Raw genomic sequence first — 17,221 nt, forward strand, 5'->3', positions numbered from 1 at the left:
AGGCAGAGCATGCAGTGAGCCGAGATCACGCCACTGCACTCCAGCCTGGGTGATAAGCAAGACTCCGTCTCCAAAAAAAAAAAAAAAAAAAGGAGGATGGCACGTTCTGGACTCACTACAAGCTCCGCCTCCCAGGTTCATGCCATTCTCCTGCCTCAGCCTCCCGAGTAGCTGGGACTACAGATATCTGCCATCACGCCTGTCTATTTTTTTGTATTTTTAGTAGAGACAGGGTTTCCTTGTGTTAGCCAGGATGGTCTCGATTTCCTGACTTCATGATCCCCCCGCCTCGGCCTCCCAAAGTGCTGGGATTACAGGTGTGAGCCCCGCGCCCAGCCTGTATCTTTTTACTGGCTTAAACATGGCAGAGGAAGATATGATGCCTAACGCTGTGGCAATCGCCTTGACAGGCCCAAGGATGCTGCAGGATGAAAAGGTGGGGACCTGGTGCTTTCACACTGCACTCATTCTGAAACCATCTGCCAGGGCGGAGTGGGGTGTGTGCGTGTGTGAGATCGTTAAATGTCTCTGCCACGTATGCCATTGTTGGCTCAGTGTGCTGCCACCTGCAGCCAAGCACACTCTTAGCTGACACACCCTGCCTACCTCCTCCTGCTCTTCCACTCTCCCTTCCCACAAGCCCTCTCTCCCCTGGATGCCTAACTCCTACTCATCCTTAAGCTTCAGCAGAGACATGACTTCTTCCAGACACGTTCCTTTATCCTCCAAGACTGGGCCGAGTGCCTCTCCTGTTGCACCCTGTACCTACTCCTACAGGAGCCTTTCTGATCACCAGACCTAATTCCCATAATGCATTTCTCCCTTCAGTCTGGTTACTTTATTGCTGCCTTATTTAAAGTTGCTTTTAAAAAATATCTGTAGGCTGGGCGCAGTGGCTCACACCTATAATCCCACCACTTTGGGAGGCCGAGGTGGGTGCATCACCTGAGATCAGGAGTTCGAGGCCAGCCTGGGCAACATGGTGAAACTAAATCTCTCTAAAAAATCTCTACTAAAAATACAAAAATTAGCCAGGTGTGGTGGTGGGCGCCTGTAATCCCAACTACTTGGGAGGCTGAGGCATGAGAATCACTTGAACCTGGGAGGTGGAGGTTCTAGTGAGCTGAGATTGTGCTATTGTACTCCAGCCTGGGTAACGAGCAAAACTCCATCTCAAAAAACAAACAAACAAACAAACAAAAAATATCTGTAGAGGGAAATTTTATGGAATTATTACTGCAAAGCTACAGAATACATTTTTTTATTAGCTTAAGCCAGGGCTCAGGAAGAAGTGGGAAGAAGAGTCCCTTATAATAGCTGACAGGTTCCCTTTTAGCCTTTGATTCAACCATAACTCAAGGTTGACCTTTTCATGACAAATCCCTAGCCGGAGGACAAGTGTTGAAGTCCTATGGAATGCTAGAAGAAACTGGGCAAGTGTCTAATTGCAAAGTCACACTGCTGGGAAAGCGGAACCTGTATCTGTCTGACTTCAGAGTGTACAGATTTGACTTATGTAATTATAGAGGTGAAGGCTGGAGCAAAGTAAGGGCAAAATGCAGGGACATATATTCTCATTCAATATTAAGGGGGACTTTTTGACCATAATCATTAGTCAAAACTGGAATGGGGCCAGGCACAGTGGCTCACACCTGTAATCCCAGCACTTTGGGAGGCCAAGGCGGGAGAATCACTTGAGCCCAGGAGCTCAAAGCTAGTCTGGGCAACATAGGGAAACCCCATCTCTGCAAAAAAAAAAAAAAAAAAAAAAACAAAAAAATCATCTGGGTGTAGTGGCGTGGTAGTTCAAGTTACTTAGGAGGCTGAGATGGGAGGATTGCTTGAACCTGGGAGATTGAGGCTGCAGTGAGCTATCATCACACCACTGCACTACAGTCTGGGCAACAGAGTAAGACCCTAGTTTTGGTTTTGTTTTGTCTCAAAACAAAACTAAAAACTGGAATGGGCTGCCTATTTTCACTGGGAAGGTTCACGTAGAAGTTGGATTATCTTTTTTTTTTTCAGGGATATTATGGAGGGGAATCCCCAGCTGCCTCAGAGTTGGTCTGGATGCCCTTTAAATGCCCCTTCCAGTCCTAGAATTTTGTAATATACAATTCCAAGATTCTGTGATTTGGCGTCTCCCGGGAAATCCACACGCAGCAGTCAGAGACCCTGCCACCTGAGGGCAGTGTTATCACATTTGGTCCAATTGCATAGAAGGAACCAAAGCTCCCCCCAGGGCTCCGACTAGAGAACGCCCAGTTGTTTTTTTTTTTGAGATCGGGTCTCACTTTGTCACCCAGGTTGGAGTGCAGTGATGCAATCAGAGCTCACTGCAGCTTCGACCTCCTGGGCTCAAGTGATCCTCCCTCTTCAGGCTCCCAAGTAACCGAGACTACAGGCGTGCACCACCATCGTTGGCTAATTTTTACATTTTTTGTAGAGACAGGATCTCGATATGTTGCCCAGGTTGGTCTTCAATTCCTGGCCTCAAGTGGTCCTCCTGCCTTGGCCTCGCAAAGTTCTGGAATCACAGGAATGAACCACCTTGCCCAGCCGAGAATGCCAAGTTCAAAACCATCATAGGGGTGATGTGCCCTGGTGTGAAGGTGGAGAGGGACACACCAAAGAAGTAGTGTTCCTCTCTCCACCACCCCACACAGTGATTTCTGCCTGCCAACAGATTGGGGAGAGGTCAGAATGCTGGAAGACACACCATTCCCAGAGAGCCCGTGTGTTCTGAGGGCTGGGAACTGGCAGGGAGCCCTCCCTCATGGCACTGCCCCCACAGCAGCTCTCCAAAGACTAGGAGGGCAAGGAAAGGAAAGGGTCGAGGAGTATTAGATCACAACAGAAACCCTGCCACACGAGGGAAGGTTGACGGACCCAGGAATGTTCAGCCTAGAGAAGAGAAAACTTGTCGAGACCTATCTTGAGAACTGGCTTCCATGAAGGTTGTTCTGTAGGGCTTTGGGTAGAAACACCAGGTCAGCGGCTGGGGCCAGCAGCTCACGCCTATAATCCCAGCACTTTGGGTAGCTGAGGTGGGGGGGATCACCTGAGGTCGGGAGTTTGAGTCCAACATGGCCAACATGGTAAACGGGGCCAGCCTGGCCCCGTTTCTACTAAAAATACAAAAATTAGCTAGGCGTGGCGGCACGTGCCTGTAATCCCAGCTACTTGGGAGGCTGAGGCAGGAGAACTACTTGAACCTGGGAGGCAGAGGTTGCAGTGAGCCGAGATTGAGCCATTGCACTCCAGCCTGGGTGACAGAGTGAGGCTCTGTCTCAAAAAAATTAAAAAAAGAAAGAAAGAGCAGGACAGCATGCAGATGTCACCGGGGGGCAGGTCTCATCTGGATTGAAGAAAGAACTTTCTGGCAGTGTCAGGAAGGACACTGCCCTGGGAGGCAGCTCATTCTTTCATTTCCTCTTTATGTGTTTACTGGGTGCACACTTCAGCCCTGGCAGTCTCTAGTTGCTGAGGATACAGTAGTGAACAAAACGGCTGCCTGCCTGCCCTCACGGAGCTGACCCACTGGTGTCTGGACATCCTGGGAGATGAGACGGAACGTGCAGGGGGCAATGTGGAGCATTAGCCTGGATGGACTTGACCTGCTCCGGAGATTCCGTAACTTTCTTGGGTTTAAGAAACCTAGTTTGTTTTCATTTCTCTGATACAGACTTTCAAAATTTGGAAAGAACTTCACCAAGACTGTATTGTTTTCATGGTTTCCAGTAGAAACAAGCCTGTGAATTAGTATATAGGGATGCAACAAAACTTTTTTATGTGGCGGTGGTAAAAATTGCCTTTGGATAAGTCTTAGGAAAATAAAATTTCTCCATTTAAAAAGAAGCTCCAAGTCTAGTGTAGTGGCTCACACCTGTAATCCTAACATTTCGGGAGGCTGAGGTGGGAGGATTGCTTGAGCCTAAGAATTCAAGACCTGCCGGGGCAACATAGTGAGAACCCATCTCTAGAAAAATAAAAATTAGCCTGGCGGAGCTGGACATCGGTACTGCTACTGGACTGGACTGGAGGCAGAGGCAGGAAGATTGCCTGTACCCAGGAGTTCAAGGCTGCAGTGAGCCATGACTGTGCCTCTGCACGCCAGCCCAGGCCACAGAGCAAGACTCTTTGTCTAAAAAAGCCAAGAAGCTCCAGTTGGTCTATTTTTTTTTAATGTTTCTTTTATTTAAGCTATATGGGGACATTAACATTGTCCACATGAGGAATTCTTTGTAGAGAACAGCCGGGTCACAGACATTACATATTCCGTCCTTGACATGAACATGTAGGAACTTAACTGAAACAGACCCATTGTTACTGTCATCCAAATGCTTACTGCTGTCCCCGAGAAGCCCCGCTCATTTTCATTCCTCTAATGGCTGGTATTTATGTTCCCAAGCTCATTTTCCACCATAGCACTCTTTATTCTTCACCACCTGTCTCTTCCTGGCTTGCACTTTCTTTTGCATAGTAAACATTCTCAGGACAGATCCAGTTTTCCATTTTCGTATTTTCTCCCTCTCAGTGAACCGCGGTTGAGATCTGTATTACCCTGGAAAAAGAAAGACAGATAGCGAGCAAGGTGAGCAAGTCCATGTGGGTCAGAGCTGGGAGCTCTGACATCTTTGCTCCTCTGACATCAGCTCCCTGAGACGCTTAGGAAGCTTCTGCAAAGGCTTCCTTCTTAGTAATGGATACTGTTGAGTCATACCTAGCTTGTTCTGCATGAAGTTCTGAGAGTTAAGAGACACCTTCTTTGGGCTTAATGTGCCCCTACAAGTCATTGGGTGGGCCCAGAGTGCAGTGCCCTGGGATACAGAGCTTTCCCTGAGAGCCTGCCTGTGATGTGTCACAAGGGGTTTTGCTATTGTGATGTGACCATCTTCCAAAGAAAGAAAAGCTACTGCACATCACATTCCCACAAATGGATTTTTAAAATTAGTAAGCTTTCCTTATGGAGTTTATGGAATATTTGTACCCAGTAGAGCCATTCACAGTCTCACCCCTGCCTACTCTACCCTGCTAGCTTCATCCCCCACCGTGCTGCCGGTCTCTGGCCTCATCCTGAGCGCATCTACTCCAGCCAGCCTGTGCCCTTGTGTACCTCCCACCTTTGCACTTTTGTGTGTGTTGGGCCTTCCGTCTGGAATTCCCTTCTCTCCTCTGCCTAGTGAAGGATCAGTTTTATTTGTTCTCTTACATTTCTGTTAACATATTTTATTTTTATGTTTTTAATTTTTTTCCTTTTCAGTTTTAATTTTTTTAAAAAAATTTTTCTGGAGACAGAGTCTCACTGCAACCTCTGCCTCCCAGGTTCAAACAATTCTCCTGCCTCAACCTCCTGAGTAGCTGGGATTACAGGGACCTGCCTTCATGCCTGGCTGATTAAATAAAAACAAAATGGACAGATCAGGACATGGAGAGTAGACCCCAGAGGCACAGCCTCATCACCTCTGGTGGCAGGATGGCAGCCTGATGGCATGGAAATAGATCCTTGCTATGACAGAGCAATTGTACCAGGTCCAGCCAAGCCAGGGCAGGGGACCTGCTTTAAAGGATGTCTAATCCTGGTGCCTAAGACTCCTAGGGGAAGGAGCTGAACTGCCTCCTGATTCTTGGTGTTCAGGAAGCCTCATGAGTAGTCCCCACCTAGGTCAGAGCTCACTGGGAGGGATCCCTTTCAGGTTTTTGCTCTGAAAGGAGATGGTTACACATTAATGCAGAGACAAGCTTCTGGTTTCCTTAACTTCCTGAGCTAACCATTATTTCAGGGTTAGAGAATTCAGAAAAAGATTCTGTGCCCCATATTTTACCTCCTCCCTAAGCAAACGGTCAGATAAAGCTCAGCTTCACATCAAAGGTCAGTGGGGTTATCACTTTTGGCCAAAACCCAAACCGACCGCCATTACTGAAAGATAGCGAATTGTAACTGAGCAGGGAACCTTACCCTCCTCACCAGGGACTGATTCAACAAGATGTTGGTTCAGGGAGGCCAGATATGATTCCCAGAAGCCATGGAGGTCGGTGCTTAGGGTTCAACCCACCCCACCTCCCAGAGTGAACCAAGTCTTTGATTTTTTTGCTGCCCTGGTTAATCCCACACAGATGGCAACTATATCAATCTCCACAGTAACTTCAAATAAAAGATAACTTGCCTTTTCTTTTTTTTTTTTTTTTTTTTTTTTTTGAGATGGAGTCTCACTCTGTCACCCAGGCTGGAGTGCTGTGGTCAGATCTCAGCTCACTGCAAGCTCCGCCTCCCGGGTTCACGCCATTCTCCTGCCTCAGCCTCCCGAGTAGCTGGGACTACAGGCGCCCACCACCTTGCCTGGCTAGTTTTTTGTAGTTTTTAGTAGAGACGGGGTTTCACCGTGTTAGCCAGGATGGTCTCGATCTCCTGACCTCGTGATCCGCCCGTCTCGGCCTCCCAAAGTGCTGGGATTACAGGCTTGAGCCACCGCGCCCGGCCTGATAACTTGCCTTTTCATAGCATAGGGTGTGTGTGACCATGAGCCAGTCACTGAACTTCTTCAGGCTCATTTTCCTCACCTGACAAATGGGGATAGTTATACCTACCTTGTAGGGTAGAAAAGAGAGTGAAAAGCATTTTCCATGCACTTAGCCACCACCACGCTCATTTTTTACATTTTTTTTTTTTAGAGATAGGGCCTTGCTATGTTGCCCAGGCTGGTCTCAAACTTCTGGCCTCAAGTGATCCTCCCACCTTGGCCTCCCAAAGTGTTGGGATTAGAGGCGTGAGACACAGCGCCCAGCTCTTTGAGTTTCCTTTTCTTTCCTAGCACTTGGCTCTTGTTCAAGGAGAAACCTCCACACCCTGGCTGCATGTATCTGGGTGGTTCTCAAACTCAGTCACACATCTGAGTCACCTGGAGGGCTTGCTAAACCACAGATGCTGGGCCCACCCCCGGAGCTCCTGATGCAGGAGGTCTGGAGCCAGGCCTAAGAATAGGCGTTTCTAAGAACGTCCTAGGTGACACTGATGCTGCTGGTCCCGGGACCACGTTTTGGGATCCACTCCTCCAAAATCACATTCTGTGCCTTACTCCTTACTTTCTTTTTGCTTCTGTCCATGGGAAAAGGAGTGATTGATCTTGTTTTTGGAATAAGGAAGGAACCAGGAAGGCAGAGCTGAGCCCCACCTAATCTCTCCTTTTAGATCTACTCCCAGGGATGATGGGTTCTGATCGTTCCTCTCCTGGGAATAGTGGCTGCTCCCCAGGGATTAAGCCTGCATTTGTTCAGTTCTGCAGATACCTTTTTTTTTTTTTTTTTTTGAGACAGAGTCTTGCTCTGTCACCCAGGCTGGAGTGCAGTGGTGTGATGTCGGCTCACTGCAACCTGTGCCTCCTGGGTTCAAGCAGTTCTAGTTCCTCAGCCTTCCGAGCAGCTGGGATTACAGGCGTGCGCCACCACGCCTGGCAAATTTTGTATTTTTAGTAGAGTTGGGGTTTCAGGTATCTTTAATTTCGAGACAAAGTACGAGGATGCCTATGGTGGATGCACATTAAAGCCACATCCTCAATCTAGAAATATGGCATAGTAAAACTGGTATTTGGGCCAGGTGTGGTGGCTCATGCCTGTAATCCTAGCACTTTGGGAGGCCAAGGTGGGCGGATCATGAGGTCAAGAGATTGAGACCATCCTGGCCAACATGGTGAAACCCCGTCTCTACTAAAAATGCAAAAATTAGCTGGGCATTGTGATGTTCCCCTGTAGTCCCAGCTACTTGGGGCGCTGAGGCAGGAGAATCACTTGAACCTGGGAGGCAGAGGTTGCAGTGAGCCGAAATCGCACCACTGCACTCCAGCCTGGTGACAGAGCGAGACTCCCTCTCAAATAAATAAATAAATAAAACTGGTATTTTGACTTTTTTTTCTTTGAAATGGGACCTCACTCTGTTGCCCAGGCTGGAATGCAGAGGTATGATCATAGATCATTGTAACCTCAGACTCTTGGGCTCAAGGGATCCTCCTGTCTCAGCCTCCCGAGTAATTGGGACTACAGGTGCGCACCAACATGCCTGGCTAATTTTTTTTACTTTTGTAGAGGCAGGGTTTCACTGTGTTGCCCAGGCTGGTCTTGAACTCCTGGGTTTAAACCATCTTCCCACCTCGGCCTCCGAAAGTACTAGGATTTACAGGCACGAGCCACTGCACCCAGCCTATTTTAACTTTTATATATTTATCTGCAATATTTTTCGTCCTTGATTAGTTCTGAATTAAGGGGAATAACATTGTTTCCTCAAAATCCCACCTGCACTTGGTGTTCGAGAAATGGCAGCTGTGATGATAATTATAATTTTCTTAGCGTTAGAGACCTGAACTCAACCAGGATTGATGAAATCTCCAGTGAAGAATGATATTGTGGGGGACATGAAAGATGAACACACATTGCCATAAGCTTGTGGATGTCCCAGTGACTCCCAGTGACTTGGCACTAGGTACCAAGGCTAGTGTCAAGTGGCATCACACTTGGGAACGGCCCTTCTATGCAGATGGGGGAACATCAGGTCGGCCAGCACCTGTGATACAGGGTTTTGCAGCTGAAGAGGGAGGAGAAGAGCTTTGTGCTTCCTGTTGCGTGAGACTGGGTGTGACAAAGACTACAGCTGGGGAATAGGGGGAATATGGCTGGGTCACATAGTACCACTACTAGGAGCAAAGCCAGTGCAGGAAGGAGTGCTCTGAGCGAGGTGGTCCAGAGCAGAGTCCACACCTACCGGCTGTGGCCTAGGACACGGAGGGCCTCACTCCTCAGACAGGGTTTTCGAGGTGCCTGTCTTGGACACCTGGATGATCTCCACGGAGGTGATGCCCTTGCCGGCCACGCGGTGTCTGGTGCGCAGCTTGTTTAGAGCGGTCTCTGCCATGCCCGCTCGCTCCTCAGCGTCATCCAGCTCGTGTACTGTCTTCCTGTATCGAGCCAGGGTCTGGTTGGCCTGGTCCTCCTGTGACAAAGGCACGGCAGGAAACGGGGCATAAACATGGCTGGTTCTGGTTAAATGTGCATTTTTTTTTTTTTTTTGAGAGACAGTCTTGCTCTGTTGCCTAGGCTGGAGTGCAGTGGCACGATCTTGGCTCACTGCAAACTCTACCTCCAGGGTTCAAGCGATTCTCCTGCCTCAGCCTCCCAAGTAGCTGGGATTAAGGTGCCCCCCACCATGCCTGACTAATTTTTGTGTTTTTGGTAGAGATGGGTTTCACCATTTTGGCCAGGCTGGTCTCGAACTCCTGACCTCAGGGGATCCACCCACCTCAACCTTCCAAAGTGCTGGGATTACAGGCATGAGCCACCACCATGCCTGGCCCCTTTACAAGTTCTTATCTGTGGTATGTAGTGTCTGGTTCCCCTTCCCACTGGATTCCAAGGAAGAGACACCATGGACATGAGCCTCGCAGAATCATCTTAGGGCCAATGCTTGCTTCTTTCCCTGTGGTTAATTCCCAGCGAGCCTGGTGACCGGCACTGAGAAACAAGCATCAGGGAAGGAGGAGCAAGGAGGCACATAGACACCCACAGCCTCCTCGATCTGCCTCTTGTAGATCTTCAGCTTGTTTTGTAGCTTCTCCACCAGCTCCTGCATGCGCTGGTTGGTCTTGTGGTCCTCCTCTGTCTGGAAGATCAGCTCTTTGAGGCGACGCTCGTTCTTACGCAGCGTCTTGACCGTCTCCGTGTGCTGTTTCTGTTCCCCGTCCAGCTCTGTCTCTAGTTCCTTGATCTGTGGGAGGAAGAGAGGAATGCGGCTGAGCGAACGCATGTGTTTTGTTTTTTGTTTTTTTGACAGGGTCCCGCTCTGTTGCCCAGGCTGGAGGGCAGTGGCGTGATCATGGCTTACTGCAGCCTTGACCTCCTGCGCTCAAGCGATCCTCCTGCCTCAGCCTCCTGGAACGCATGGTTTTGAGCTTCAGAGCTCAGTGGCCTCAGACAGGGGCCTTGTGGCTGCAGTATCTACCTCCTACCCAGAGATGAGGGGATGGACCCTGGACAGGAGAGTTGGGTGGGCTCTGCCTTTTTTTTTCTTTTTTGAGACGGAGTCTCGCTCTGTCACCCGGGCTGGAGTGCAGGAGTGCAGTGGCCGGATCTCAGCTCACTGCAAGCTCCGCCTCCCGGGTTTACGCCATTCTCCTGCCTCAGCCTCCTGACTAGCTGGGACTACAGGCGCCCGCCACCTTGCCCGGCTAGTTTTTTTTTGTGTGTGTATTTTTTAGTAGAGACGGGGTTTCACCGTGTTAGCCAGGATGGTCTCGATCTCCTGACCTTGTGATCTGCCCGTCTCGGCCTCCCAAAGTGCTGGGATTACAGGCTTGAGCCACCGTGCCTGGCCGGGCTCGGCCTTTTACAGGCCATGCTGTGGTTGTCAAACACTTTCTGTTTAGCCTCAAATTCCCTCCTCTGGAAAATGGGGGTGTCAGGGAGTCAGACAAAATGATGGAACCTTCCGGGCCCTTCCAGCTCTGGCATTTCATGGGGTAAAGACTAAGATTTGTTTTCTTTCAGTGAGTAAAAAAAGGCAAGGAGAATATTGGGGACTACTCTGCTCGAGGCTAAGGACATTCTGGGGAGGAACGTGACAGGGAGGGAAGGAGGAGAGGAGAACTTGAGAGAAATTAGAGCTCTTCTCTCAATTTCCTTTTCTCTTTCTTTCCCTCCCTCCCTTCTTTCTTTCTTTCCTTCTTTTCTCTTTTTTTCTGAGACAGGGTCTGGCTCTGTCACCCAGGCTGAAGTGCAGTAGTGCTGTCATAGCTCACTATAGCCTCAATCTTCTGGGCTCAAGCTAGCCTCCCAACTCAGCCTCCTGAGTAGCTGGGACTACAGGCATGTGCCACTACACCCAGCTAATTTAACTTTTTTTTTTTTTGTAGAGATGGAGGTCTCATTATGTTGCCTTGGCTGGTCTCAAACTCCTGGCCTCAAGCAATTCTCCCGCCTCAGCCTCCTAAAGTATTAGGATTACAGGTGTGAGCCACTGCACCTGGTCCTTTCAATTTCCTCTTCTTTCCTAGCACTTGCATAACCTGATTCTTCATCAAACCCAGGACATGTTTTTTGACAAAAGACAGGCATCTCACACACACACCCCCCACCCCACCAGATCCCCATTCCTCCCTTGGCTGAGCCCTGCATCGCCCTCACCCTGGCCTCCAGCTTCATGATCGTGCGCTTCCCGCCTTTCAGAGCCAGCTGCTCAGCCTCCTCCATCTTGGCCTGCAGGTCTTTGATGGTGACCTCGTAGTTCTTCTTGATCTTCTCCAGGTGCATGCAGTGGTCCTGCTCTTGCCGGAGTTCTTCTGCCATGCGGGCGGCCTGCAAGTGGGGAGAAGAGCAGGAGTTGGAGCTGGGTGCTACCCAGGCTCGTAGCTCCTTTGAGAGATGTGAGAACTTGTCTCCCGGTCTGTAGGAAACCAACTGGTTGACAGGGGGAGCCCCGCTGACATGCCGCTGGGGTTTGGTGGAAGGGGTGCCCTATGCTCCCCTTTGCCCCCGAGAGGGGAGGGGGAGCCAAGCTCATGCCTCCCATCTTCACAGACTCCCACCAGCCGGGCACACTCAAGCCAAACCCTACTGACTGCCCTCTCCATAAGGGGCACAGCATGGAGGGTGGGAAAAGCACAGCCTCTGGAGTTGGAAGACCCAGGACTGTGTCCAGCCCTGAGTGACCTTCAGCATGTTGCTTATCCCCTCTCAGTCCCTTTCTCCTTACATTCTTTCTTTCTTTTTTTTTTTTTTTTTTTTGAGACGGAGTCTCGCTCTGTCACCCAGGCTGGAGTGCTGTGGCCAGATCTCAGCTCACTGCAAGCTCCGCCTCCCGGGTTTACGCCATTCTCCTGCCTCAGCCTCCCGGGTAGCTGGGACTACAGGCGCCGCCACCTCGCCTGGCTAGTTTTTTGTAGTTTTTTTTTTAGTAGAGACGGGGTTTCACCGTGTTAGCCAGGATGGTCTCGATCTCCTGACCTCGTGATCCGCCCGTCTCGGCCTCCCAAAGTGCTGAGATTACAGGCTTGAGCCACCGCGCCCGGCCACATTCTTTCCACAAATGTTCATGAGGGTCTATGGTGGGCCAGGCATGGGCCTGTGCTCTTGGGAGGTAGCAACAAGTAAGACCAGCAATGTTCCTGAACTCCTGGGATTTCCATCAAGTGAGAGGAGCCTGATGATGAAAATCTGTATTCCTTCATCTTCCAGGTGGGGAGTAAACAGAACCCACCACTCGAGGCTGGTGTGAACACCTGAAGGGACACTGGGCTGAGAGCACTTGGGGGCACATCCTGCCAACGTCCTCCTCTGCGCCCCTGGGCTCATCCATCTTCCTTTTACTAGCCCTTCCCTCAAGGCTGTTTGATTTTATTGTTATTGTTATTATTTCCTGTTCTGAAACAGGGTCTTGTTCTGTCACCCAGGCTGCAGTGCAGTGGCGGGATCATGACTCACGGCAACCTGAAACTCCTGGGTTCAGGTGATTCTCCCTTCTCAGTCTTGTGAGTAGTTGGGACTACAGGCACATGCCACGACACCCGGCTGATTTTTAACATGTTTAGTAGATGCTATATTGCCCAGGCTGGTCTTGAACTCCTGGCATCAAGCAATCCTGCTGCCTTGGCCTCCCAAAGTGCTGGGATTACAAGTGTGAGCCACGATGCCTGGCCCAAGGCTGTTTTAATGCATCCCATTGCCAAAAAGCCTGCCCAGATGAACCCACTTTGATGGCTTCTTTGATGCAAGACCCAGGGCGTTGTGCTATAATCTTTCACACGATCACCTAGAGCTTGTAATTCTTTCTTTCTTTCATGTGTGTGGCTTTTTAGAAAAGCCTTGGGCTCCTCCAGAGCAGGGCCACATTCTCCCTGGCAGGGAACCATGCTTGGGTCCACAGTGGCCCACAATGGCAGGAGTGGCCTTCCTGCCCAGGCAGCCTGGTCCTCAGCAGGCACCAAAACCCTGCCTGCCAGCAGCAAGGGGCACACGCACTTACGTCCGTCATGGCCTTCTTGGCCCTCTCGTCGGCTGAGCGGAACTCACTGATGAGCTCCTCGTGTTCGTTGGAGATGCGTTGGACATCTGACTCCAGCTTGCGTTTGACCACAAGGAGGCTCTGGTTCTGGAGGAAGAAACGGAGATATAACCATGAGCCAGGAGTCTACATGGGCCTTCCTGTGTCCAGGAAAGAACACAACCTCTGCCAGACATGCTTGCCAGACCCCAACAGGAAATGGCCCTGGGCCCTTTGCGTGGGGTATGGGTCCCTCTCCTGCATTCTTATTTTATTTTATTTTAGGCAGGATCTTGCTGTGTCACTCAGGCTGGATTGTGCAGTCGTGCAGTTACAGCTCACTGCAGCCTCAACCTCTTAGGCTCAAGCAATCCTCCCACCTCAGCCTTCCAAGTACCTGGAACTAGAGATAAGCACTACCACGCCCAACTAATTTTTCATGTTTTAGAGACAGGGTCTGGCTATGTTGCCTAGGTTGGTCTTGAATTCTTGGCCTCAAGCAATCCTCCCACCTCAGCCTTCCAAGTACCTGGAACTAGAGATAAGCACCACCACGCCCAACTAATTTTTCATGTTTTAGAGACAGGGTCTGGCTATGTTGCCTAGGTTGGTCTTGAATTCTTGGCCTCAAGCAGTCCTCCCACCTGTGCCTCCCATAGTGCTGGGATTACAGACGTGAGCCATTGTGCCTGACCAAGATTATATATTTTATTTTATTTTTATTTGTGAGTCAGAGTCTCACTCTGTCGCCCAGGCTGGAGTGCAGTGGCATGATCTTGGCTCACTGCAGCCTCGATCTCCAGGGTTCAAGTGATCCTTGTGCCTCAGCTTCTCAAGTAGCAGCTGGGATTATGGCATGCACCATTACACCTGGCTGATTATTGTATTTTTAGTAGAGATGGGGCTTCATCATGTTGGCCAGGCTGGGATATATATATATATATGTACACACACACACACATATTTAAATAAATATATATATTTAAATATATATAAATAAATTAAATATATATTTTTTTAGATGGTCACTCTGTCACCCAGGCTGGAATGCAGTGGCATGATCTTGGCTCAGCGCAACTTCTGCCTCCCGGGTTCAAGCAATTCTCCTGCCTCAGCCTCCTGAGTACTTGGGATTACAGGTGCCCGCCAGCACACCCGGCTAATTTTTGTATTTTTAGTAGAGACGGGGTTTCATCATGTTGGCCAGGCTGGTCTCGAACTCCTGACCTCAGGTGATCCACCCACCTCGGCCTCCCAAAGTGCTGGGATTACAGGTGTGAGCCACTGTGCCCGGCCCAGGCTGGGATATCTTTTATATCCTGGACTTTATTTATTTATTTATTTATTTATTTATTTTTGAGATGGAGTCTCGCTCTGTCGCCCAAGCTGGAGTGCAGTGGCCGGATCTCAGCTCACTGCAAGCTCCGCCTCCTGGGTTCACGCCATTCTCCTGCCTCAGCCTCCCGAGTAGCTGGGACTACAGGCGCCTGCCACCTTGCCTGGCTAGTTTTTTGTACTTTTTTAGTAGAGACGGGGTTTCATCGTGTTAGCCAGGATGGTCTCGATCTCCTGACCTTGTGATCCGCCCGTCTCGGCCTCCCAAAGTGCTGGGATTACAGGCTTGAGCCACCGCGCCCGGCCATATCCTGGACTTTAAAGTCACAATTTTACAAAAAGCTCTGCAGATGAGTTTTGAGGATTTGCTGAGTGGGGTGCACTGCCTGCCTCTGAGTTTTGATGGGGGCTCACATGGTTTGGGCACCATCCTGGCCTCACCCCAGCACCCCCTAACCCCCAGAGTGTGGGTGCAAGTGGCACTGACCCAGGAGCCCTGTCCTACCTGGATGTTGATCTCGTTGTGCCGTTCGGTGATCTCCACCACTTCCTGCTCCAGCAGCTTGCGTGAACGCTCGCTGCCCTCCAGGGCTGAACGCACCTCCTCCAGCTCCGTCTGCAGCAGGCTCAGGCGCCGCTCCTGCAGGTTGTACTGCTCCCGCAGCTCCTCGTGCTGCCTGGCATCCTCGTCCATCTGGACCTGCAAGTCCTGGGGGGCACAGGGACCCAGCCTGAACCCATACACTGGGCCATGGTATGACCTTGGGGGTGGCCAGGCCTGAGGGCGCCGTGACCTTTATCGACTGGGTTCAGCAGGAAACTGGGCAGGTGGGGAGGTCACAGAAGAAGAGTGAGGAACAGACCTGGGCTTGGGGAGTTTATGGTGTGGTGGAACCCCAGCAGGGCCAGGACCCAGGAAGTTATCTAACATGAGGTCAACACGAAGTCAAACCTTTCCCGATGATAGAGCACCTGGTGTTCCCAGCACAGCTTTCTCCAGGAGGCCTCCCCAGTGACCTCAGCCAATCATATTCTAATCCTGCCTCGGCTGATCCCCAGCTCTCTTCTGTCCTCTTATTTCTCTCTCTCTCTTTTTTTTTTTTTTTTGAGATGGAGTCTTGCTCTGTCCCCTAGGTTGGAGTGCAGTGGCATGATCTCGGCTCACTGCAATCTCTGCCTCCCAGGTTCAAGTGATTCTCCTGCCTCACCTTCCCAAGTAGCTGGGATTACAGGTGCCTGCCACCACACCTGGCTAATTTTTTAATTTTTAGTAGAGATGGGTTTTTGCCATGTTGCTCAGGCTGGTCTCAAACTCCTGACCTCAAGCAATCTGCCCACCTCAGCCTCCCAAAGTGCTGGGATTATAGGCGTGAGCCACCGCGCCCAGGCTGTCCTCTTATTTCTCCATAGGACTTATCACCAGTTTTAACAATACAGTTTTATTTTTGTTACTGTCTGCATGGGGATGTTTGTCTGTTTTGCCCACTCTTTGTTTTGTTTTTGAGACAGAGTCTCACTCTATCACCCAGGCTGGAATGCAGTGGTGTAGTCATAGCTCACAGCAGCCTCCAACTTCTGGGCTCAAGCGATCCTCCCACCTCAGCCTCCTGAGTAGCTGAAACTATAGGCACACACCACCATGCCTGGCTCATTTTATTTTTTGTGGAAATGGGGTCTTGCTATGATGCCCAGACTGGTCACAAACTCAAGCCTGGCCTCAGACAATCCTTTCTCTTCAGCCTCCTGAGTAGCTGGGACTACATGTGAACACCAACTCTGTCCAGCATTGTCTCGTCCACTCTTGGACACCTAAAACAGTACCTGGTTAGGGCATGTCTCCAGTTAGCAAGTGTGGTTCCAGCTCTGTATGCTGTAAAGAACAGCCTCATAATGGAATGATTGTAAAGGGGTCTTCAGCTCTGTTTGTGTTTATTTTTTAAGGCAAGTAGTGGGTATATGAGTTTTGTTGTGTTCTTCATTTCTCTATGTCTGAAATGGTTTATAATAAGTAAAAAATGATTTTACAAATCAAGACAGGACTGGGTGTGGTGGCTCACGCCTGTAATCCCAGCACTTTGGGAGGCTGAGATGGGCAGATCACCTGAGGTCAGGTGTTGGAGATCAGCCTGGCCAGCATGGTGAAACCCCGTCTCTATTAAAAATACAAAAATTAGCTGGGCGTGGTGGTGGTCACCTGTAATCCCAGCTGCTGCTGCTCAGGAGGCTGAGGCAGGAGAATTGCTTGAACCCGGGAGGTGGAGGTTGCAGTGAGCTGAGATTGCACCACTGCACTCCAGCCTGAGTGACGAGAGCAAAACTCCATCTCAGGAAGGAAGGAAGGAAGGAAGGGAGGGAGGGAAGGAGGGAGGGAGGGAGGGAGGGACTCAAGATGAGCTTAACTTCCTGGTTCCCTCCTTTGGTCCATCTTTCCAGTTGTCCAGAATCGGGACTTTTGGTGGTTGAGGGCCTCTTTATATAGTCCCCAAACCTCCTGCTCCCTGGACTGACAGCCACCTCACATTCTCACTCTTATGCCTTTATGCTGGCTGAAGACATGCATTAAGTTACCCCCCTTTAGGCCTTCAGACTCAACCGATGATGGTGTGCCTTGTACCTCGTTTCTCCTCCTCCCAGACCGCTACCTTGATTTGCTGTTGCAGCCTTTTCAGTGTCTTTACAAGTTCGCTGTTGTTCTTGTTGGCATGATCCAGCTGGATTTCCATCTCATTCAGGTCCGTCTCCATCTTCTTCTTGAGCCGAAGTGCCTCTGCCCGGCCCTTGGCCTCCGCCTCCAGGCTGGCCTGCAAGGACTCGATTGCCCGCTGGTGGTTCTTCCTGTAAGTCCAAGCAGAGAAGACCTTGGCA

At 50.2% G+C, this 17,221-nt stretch overlaps 1 protein-coding gene across 1 annotated transcript in view; it reads right to left on the reverse strand.

The window, feature by feature from the left end:
* Nucleotides 1-4,482: 4,482 nt before the first annotated feature.
* LOC104672077 (myosin-16) overlaps nt 4,483-17,221 on the reverse strand; it is a 76,405-nt gene continuing 63,666 nt past the window's right edge. The window contains exons 37-43 of the mRNA XM_010375762.2: nt 16,999-17,191; nt 14,862-15,065; nt 13,004-13,129; nt 11,167-11,337; nt 9,551-9,751; nt 8,753-8,980; nt 4,483-4,564 (exon numbers count right to left, since the gene is read on the reverse strand). Of these exons, the coding sequence (XP_010374064.2) occupies nt 8,780-8,980; nt 9,551-9,751; nt 11,167-11,337; nt 13,004-13,129; nt 14,862-15,065; nt 16,999-17,191 (1,096 nt within the window). The 3' untranslated portion in view covers nt 4,483-4,564; nt 8,753-8,779. The remainder of the gene's footprint in view (nt 4,565-8,752; nt 8,981-9,550; nt 9,752-11,166; nt 11,338-13,003; nt 13,130-14,861; nt 15,066-16,998; nt 17,192-17,221) is intronic.

This window comes from Rhinopithecus roxellana, chromosome 6, assembly GCF_007565055.1.
Source record: "Rhinopithecus roxellana isolate Shanxi Qingling chromosome 6, ASM756505v1, whole genome shotgun sequence".
NCBI classification, from domain to species: domain Eukaryota; kingdom Metazoa; phylum Chordata; class Mammalia; order Primates; family Cercopithecidae; genus Rhinopithecus; species Rhinopithecus roxellana.